The following is a 7,526-nucleotide window of genomic DNA, read 5'->3' on the forward strand; positions in this document are numbered from 1 at the left end:
AACTGCCCGAACGGCTTGTCCGGTCAGCTTCCGATCCGGCTCGAAGGACCAATTTTGTGCGCGACTCCGGTTGCCTTCTGAGCGAGGTTCGCAGGCGACGGCCGGAGAGCAACGCTCTTTGACTTTATATGTATCGCCGGACCGAGCTCCGACTGGTGCTCCGAAAACACCCAGGAGAGACGTGACGGGCAGATTTGCGAACCGTTAACAACACAATAAATTTATTGACAAATTACACTGAGATATATAACGTTCTTGATTAATCTCGTACCCGCACGGGGTAGACGAGAGCAGCACTTTCGGAAACGATTTGCAGTTGAGCTGCGCTCGTTTCGCGGTCACACGCGGACGCGCGAAGGCAGTCAACCGGACTCTTAAGACCGTATGAGAGCGAGATGCCAGAATCGCGATGCGAATTTGTAGTTCGCGATCACGAATCTCGGAGCGATCTGCTATACGTGACTCTGGACTGATTCCGTTAATCGTGCTCTCTTATTGCTGTCTCACTAGCAACTGAACTTCGGTTTAAATCTTTATTTGTCGTCGCTCTCCTAATGTCGAGGGTATTTGTTTTTAACGCGAACCGCGCGTTGTATTCGGTAAATCCGATGTGACGATGAGCAGGTCGGACGTGATTATTTGCCCGTCACCTCGCCGATGTTGACATCGATTTGTGTTTATCGGGTCGTTTGGTTCTTTGCCCCGCCAAGTATCGTGCCTATTTCTTGGGCTATTTGCCACGACAATTATCGCTTACATTCGATGAGTTATTCGCCACCACAATCTCGCACAGACAGTTTCGATTACCTACGTATTTTCGGGTCAGAGTGCTACGCAAATATTCCAAAGAAGTTTCGCTCCAAGTTTGACGACAAAGCTGATTTCGGTTACTTTGTGGGTTACGTAAACGACAAAGACGGCTACAAAGTATGGGTACCGTCAAAACATCGCATTGTGAAGTCGCGTGATGTTGACTTTCGTCCCGAGAAACTATGCACAACAAACAACACAATCTACCTCGAATACGAAAATCAGTGCAAGGAAGCCCACAACATCATTGAAGACATTGAGACCAAGGAGGCGTCCACTGGCGATCCCCAGGAAAACAGTGATTCGAGCCCCTATGATACCGCCGACGATTTATCCGAAGAAGGTGAAACTCAGGTCCAGGCTCGGCGCCCCGTACGTACAGTTCGTCCACCCGCAAGGTTTGGTGATTATGAAACGGGCTATCAGGCTCACCGTTCTCAGATGAACAGTGCTCTGGCATGCCTGACAGAAGCAGTTCTCGAAGATCTCGAACCAACCAACTTTAGTGACGCTATGAAGAGTCGCAACTCTGACAAGTGGTGGAGTGCAATGAAAGATGAACTAAACGCTTTCAACGAAAATGACACGTGGGACCTGGTACCATTGCCACCAGGTAAACGCACTATCGACAATCGTTGGGTACTTCGAGTGAAATACAAACCTGATGGATCGATTGATCGGTACCGTGCTCGTCTAGTCATTCGCGGCGTATTTCAGCGCGCGGGACTTGATTACGACGAGATTTTTAGTCCAGTTGCCCGTTACGACGCTATTCGCGCCCTCATCGCGACTGCAGCAGAAGAAAAACTCGTCCTTGGCCAATTTGACGTGAGAACTGCGTTTTTATACGGTGAAATCGATACCGAGATATACATGACTCAACCACAAGGATTCGAAGATGGGTCCGATCGTGTATGCCGTCTCAAGAAATCATTATGCGGACTAAAACAATCGCCCCGTTGCTGGAACAACAAGTTCCACTCGTTTATGAATAGTACAGTAAAATAGCATCTGAAAATGGCAAAACGGATAGAAAAGCCAATTTTTTAGGGTGAGTAGAAGGTCATAGGAGATGTTCAAATTCACAAAGTTCCAACAAAATTTCCCTGTGCGTCGGCGGCCATCTTGAAAATAGTGGTAAGTTTGAATATCTCAGCTTCTATTGGTCGAATGTTTTCTTTTTTTTTAGTTTTGTAGGGAAAAATATTTGCTACAACTTTTGTTTGAAAAATTTTTTAATAGCTGTCAAGGAAAAAGAGTTACAATAAAAAAAGTACCGTCAATTAGGGGTTGAACATACAGTCAGTGTCACAAGAGCGTCGTCACGGTTTCTTCTAAAAAAATAATATTTGTAAAAATCAACATATTATAATAGCCTTAAAATAAAGTATCTGAACTACGATGCGTTTACCTAATACGGCGTCCAATCTCCATGTTTGTCGATTATAGCTTGGCAGCGTCGAGGCATACTTTTAACCAAATTTTTAGCAAAAGTGCAGGGGAAGTTTCAGGTGCATTTTTTTACGTGATAAACGGTCACCAGTAGTTATAATCCACGGGCCTGAGAAAGTGCCTTTCGTTCTATGACAATATGATAACAATTTATGCAAGTTTTCATAAGTTTTAACGACCTACACTGGCCATAGTTCACTATGGCCAGTGTAAGTCGTTAAAACTTATGAAAATTTGGTTTCGAAGTTACTGACGATATATAATTACCACTCTAATTTATGCAAGTTTTCGTTTTTTTATCGATGGGCCAGGCATATTTGTTTCATCAATGTCATTATTGTTATCTCGACTATCTTCGGTGACGACTTCCTCATTTTCGGAATCGTTGGTAGTACCTTCGTTGAAGTCAACCGGGGGAAATTCGTCGCAGTCGTCGTCGAGAAAGTGCCTTTCGTTCTATGACAATATGATAACAATTTATGCAAGTTTTCATAAGTTTTAACGACCTACACTGACCATAGTGAACTATGGCCAGTGTAGGTCGTTAAAACTTATGAAAATTTGGTTTCGAAGTTACTGACAATATATAATTACCACTCTAATTTATGCAAGCTTTCGTTTTTTTATCGATGGGCTAGGCATATTTGTTTCATCAATGTCATTGTTATCTCGACTATCTTCGGTGACGACTTCCTCATTTTCAGAATCGTTGGTAGTACCTTCGTTGAAGTCAACCGGGGGAAATTCGTCGCAGTCGTCGTCGTCTTGGAGTACTTGCAATTGTGCAATGTTTGTACATGATTCCCCACTGCAATGTTTGCATATTACCGAGCATTTAAGCCCAGCTTTGCGACAACCACAGGCTGCTCCACATTTTCTTTTGCATTTACACGATATCGATTCCAGTATCGTGGGAGGCGCTGGATCTTGGGTGGTCATAATTGGTTGTAGTCCTACTGGAGTTCGTCGCCAGCCCCATTCTTCTGGATCCTTATGGATGTCAAGCCAGGTTTGCACTTGATGATATGCGTGGAATGTATGCTGCTTTGCAGCCGCTGCGGTAGGAGGCAAGGAGGAAAGATTGAATTTTGTTTTATTCACTAATTTAACGAATTGCTTATATCGTAGGGAATTAAGCGACACTTCTCCGGTCCCACCAAATAACAGGAAAAATATTTTTTCTCCTGCTGCTGTCAAGACGTCAATATCGAGTTTCATTTTCTTGAACATGCCAAGAACTTCTCGAAGTCCATCGTTTTTCTCGAGAATATTGATTAATTTCGTTTTGCCAATATTGTAAATTGCTGAAGTAGTATCACATCCTGTGAACACGTGAAGAAGAAAGATGTGATCGATTATAGAACTATGTTTGAAACTTTTTGCCGAGTATAGGGCCTCCTGAGTTTTTCCTTTTCCGGGTTTACGGAGAAATACGTTAGGAGTTTCCTGTCCTAGACCAGTGAGCAGAACGAGAAGGTCAATATCTTCACCAATAATTGTGACAGAGTCGTACAAAGATGCATTTTCTATTGCAGTTTTGACAATTAGTGTGTCCGCATCTTCGAACGCTTGTTCAACGGTAACATCGGATAACTGTAAATGTTTCATTAACATGTTAATGAAGCGCGCTTTGTTCTTTCCGTTACTCAGAAATTTTTCTTGGGATACTGTAGGTACTGTATTTTCGTCAAAAATTATGTCAGAAGATTGTTGTTTCCTTGCTCGCCGCAGACGCTCCGACTCTTTGGTGCCTGCAAAATGTGGATCTTCTGCATAACCATCAAAAACGACGACGATGTCTTTGGCAAAACGGCGACGCACGTAGGTAACATATTTTTTGCATGTTGTCCCAAAATTCGAATGGCTGTCCCAAATAACCCTGTGCAATAGGAAACCCCCGTCTATCACATCGAGTCGCTTCGTCCCGAATTGAGGAGTGTCTGACAGTGGCGCAAACGATGTGTAGAATGATGATTTCGTTCCTTTCCTCATTCCTTCTTCAGTAAACAAAGAAAGGGGAAACGGCGAGAGTTCGTAATTGAGAACATTTTTAAGGTCTTCGTCACTTTGCTTTGACAGAGAAATTCTTTGAAAAAGCAGCAAAGGATTAACAGCTACGGAAACGGAATGGATGTTCAAGCTACTGTTTATTGCAGCCAAGGCCAGGATTTTATCCTTTCGTTTGAAGGACAACGAATCGTAGGTAGAACCGTTTATTTTCTTCATCATTTCCATCCCAATTTCGAAGGCGCGATGGCAATTAACGATTTCAGATCCAACAACTCCTGTGCTAATGGACATAAAATATTTAGTCTCCGGAAAGGGATCATGAGTGTTGAACCAGACTGAAAGTTTTTCAGCATTACTATTATCGCGTGAAACTCGACTTTGCCTTGAATCTATATGCTGTTCACTTGTTCCTGTAATAATCCCAGCAAATTCTTCTACTTTTTGGCAAACATCTTGCATGTAAGCGGCTCCTAGAGTCCATTTCCTCTGCGAAGTGTCGTTTATTCTACCGCCCTGAGTCAATCCACCTTTAACCTTAAACGAGCGCATAAGCGTTTGCTCAATTGTCATGTCTGTCATGATCCCACACCAAAATTTGTCAGATCGTCGGATTGTAAAATAGCCACAGGCAGTAAATTTATGAAATTCATCTGCAGACATTTTTTCCTCTAAACATTTCATATCCTGCAGATACAGATGAGCGCTCTTCGCGTAGAGAAAGTGACCGCTAGCGTGAAAGAAAGGAATCATTTTTTAAATTGTGTTTAAATGAAGAGTCCAGTTGCCGGAACGCTCAGCCTCAATGAACTGTTTCAACAATGTAACCATCCGGAAGTATTGAATCCACAACTTTGCGGTAGGGCTCTTTTGTTCCATTAGTGTTAGCTGTTTGCTGAATTCTATGCAAATGCGTTGGACATACGCGTTGTCAACGGCGTTCAGGATGACACTTTGATCTATATCGGTCAGCAACAAATCAATTTCATTGCGTTCTTCGTCTGTGAATTCAGCCGCATCCGTAACGATTTTTGACAAACACAAATGGACTAACATATGTGCACGAACTGCTCTGCTGTATGCATGACCGTCTAACATTTTCTGAACGCTATTCTCTGCATAAATAGTTTTTAATGCAGCATCGAGTCCACTGCCGGCCATTATCGTACCTATCGCGCCAAGGTAGGACATCAGCAGATGGAATCCACCAAGTCTGACGATGATATTACCGAGCTTGGATTCATCAACACAAGCAATAATGTCGCGCGCCTTCCAATATAATGGCTGGTCGAATGTTACAAAAATCGTTTCTTGACCACAGGAGCGACCTAAACGAGCGGCTTCGAGGAGCGACATAAATATGGTGTCATAGTTGGAAGGAATACCATTGATAAAAGGGAGACAAATTATTTTTGATTTTTCATAAGGACAATTAGCAGTGATGTTTTCCATGAAACCGTTCCAACCTGGAACATTGTCAACGTTGGCCCATTTTCCATACAACCATACCATGTCGGTTGGCGTTGGCATAATGTCTTACTCATTTCCACAAGAGCTCATCATATCGGCAACTTTCAGCGTTTGAAGACCTTGAGATTTTGCTGCCTCGTACGTAGCTATTGCAATTACTCCGAATGACTGCAATTACTCTTCAATAGAAGCGTAATTCTTTTTACTGAAGGTACGTTTCATCGCAGTGTCAGGTTTGATGGCGTTGAAAGGGGTTAAGCAATGAATTCCGCCCATCACATGAAAAGTGCCATGTCCATCAAGGGTATTGATATTAAAATCTGCGTTATCGAATACGAACTGAGAGAAGGCAGATGGCAAAGGTTCGCGCGGGGAACGTGTGACACAAGCTGCTTCGAACACGCAAATTTCGCTGTAAGAAGCTGAAAAACCCAACGACGATAGAATGTCGATCAAATTTCGAGAGGCAAATTTTTTGTACAAGAAGACACCGATACCAAGAAGTATTGATGAAACAAACGATCGAGGACGAATGGCAGATATAATTGAATGTGCAATCGATGTGCACTTTCTTTTCCACGTCTTGGAGTCACCACGTTTGTTTTTTTCAATCACTTCTAAAAGAAAAACGCGAAGAGTTTCAGGAACAACGTCATCAACATTTTCCATCAATTTATCTGGAGGGGGATAATTTTTTGTATCATAAACTCGTGAACGTACATCTTCAACAATAATGGCAGCAGCTTCTCGAATTACGCGTAATTTTTCATCTTCTGGATTTGGATTTTTATTTCGATACCAGTCTTCGGCGAGCAACTTATGACCAGTATTCCGAAAGCAAACGACAGACTCGCGCCGGTTTATTTCGAAAATCAATATGTCATCTTCGTATTTTTGCTTCAATCGCGCTTTAACCGTACGAGAATCTGGGTGATAATCTCCTTCGATTTTGCTCATCAATTCACTGATCGTAAATTGGCATTCGTCTGAATTTACCGCAAGAAAAGAGTAAATACATTCCATGGCTGTATTAATATCTTTCAACGTATTTTTATTTTCTTTGACCGGAAAAGTAAAACAACGATAGCAATCGTAGTGATATCGTGCTTTAACCACAGTCAAATCCGAAATCGGACGGATACGGTTCATTACGCCCAGGGCAAAATCATCTTTGCGATCATTCAAATGCTTGAAAATTGTATCTCGTATGGAATTATTTTTCACTTCACAAATTTTTCTTCGTCTGTTAACGGGCAATGATTTTTGCTGTTTTATAAATACCTCATCAATTACTTCGGCACAGAAAAGGCACCGTTTTTCAAAATCGAATGCCGGCGGATGATTCGAAGATTGCGTAGACGGAGAAGATGGAGATGATCCTGAGGTCGAGAGAGCACACTTGTTCCGACGACGAATAGCCGCTGCAACCATTCTCTCGTTGATGTACGCTTTTCGACAGGGCACGTGCACTGTAATGTTATCTACGTTCTCCAGCATGCGCGCATGTTCCTCGTCACCCCTCTTAATAGCAAACAAATGTAAAGTTTTCACACCTCTTTTTTGAGCGACAGTAATTTCCCCGTCGCTCAGCGCTTTCCCACAAATAAAACACTCGCTCATTTTCGTGAAATTTCACTTCGTAACGCTCGAGATACAGTTCCCGACTGACCGAAAATAATATAATACGACTGTCGACTGTTGACTGTCGAATGTCATACATTGTTATCATATTGTCATAGAACGAAAGAGGCACTTTTTCAGGCCCGTGGTTAGTGGATTATAACTAC

The 7,526-nt window shown here is 42.5% G+C and overlaps 1 protein-coding gene across 1 annotated transcript; it reads right to left on the bottom strand.

The window, feature by feature from the left end:
• Nucleotides 1–2,991: 2,991 nt before the first annotated feature.
• On the bottom strand, nucleotides 2,992–4,869 carry LOC105557068 (the record flags this gene model as incomplete). Its single annotated transcript, XM_012004212.1, has 1 exon — nucleotides 2,992–4,869. A coding segment is annotated over exon 1 (1,860 nt), but the record flags the coding sequence as incomplete, so codon positions are not given.
• Nucleotides 4,870–7,526: the final 2,657 nt, after the last annotated feature.

The sequence above is a fragment of the Vollenhovia emeryi genome, unplaced genomic scaffold (genome assembly GCF_000949405.1).
Source record: "Vollenhovia emeryi isolate VEMERY1.0 unplaced genomic scaffold, V.emery_V1.0 DF939634.1, whole genome shotgun sequence".
In the NCBI taxonomy this organism is placed as follows: Eukaryota; Metazoa; Arthropoda; class Insecta; order Hymenoptera; family Formicidae; genus Vollenhovia; species Vollenhovia emeryi.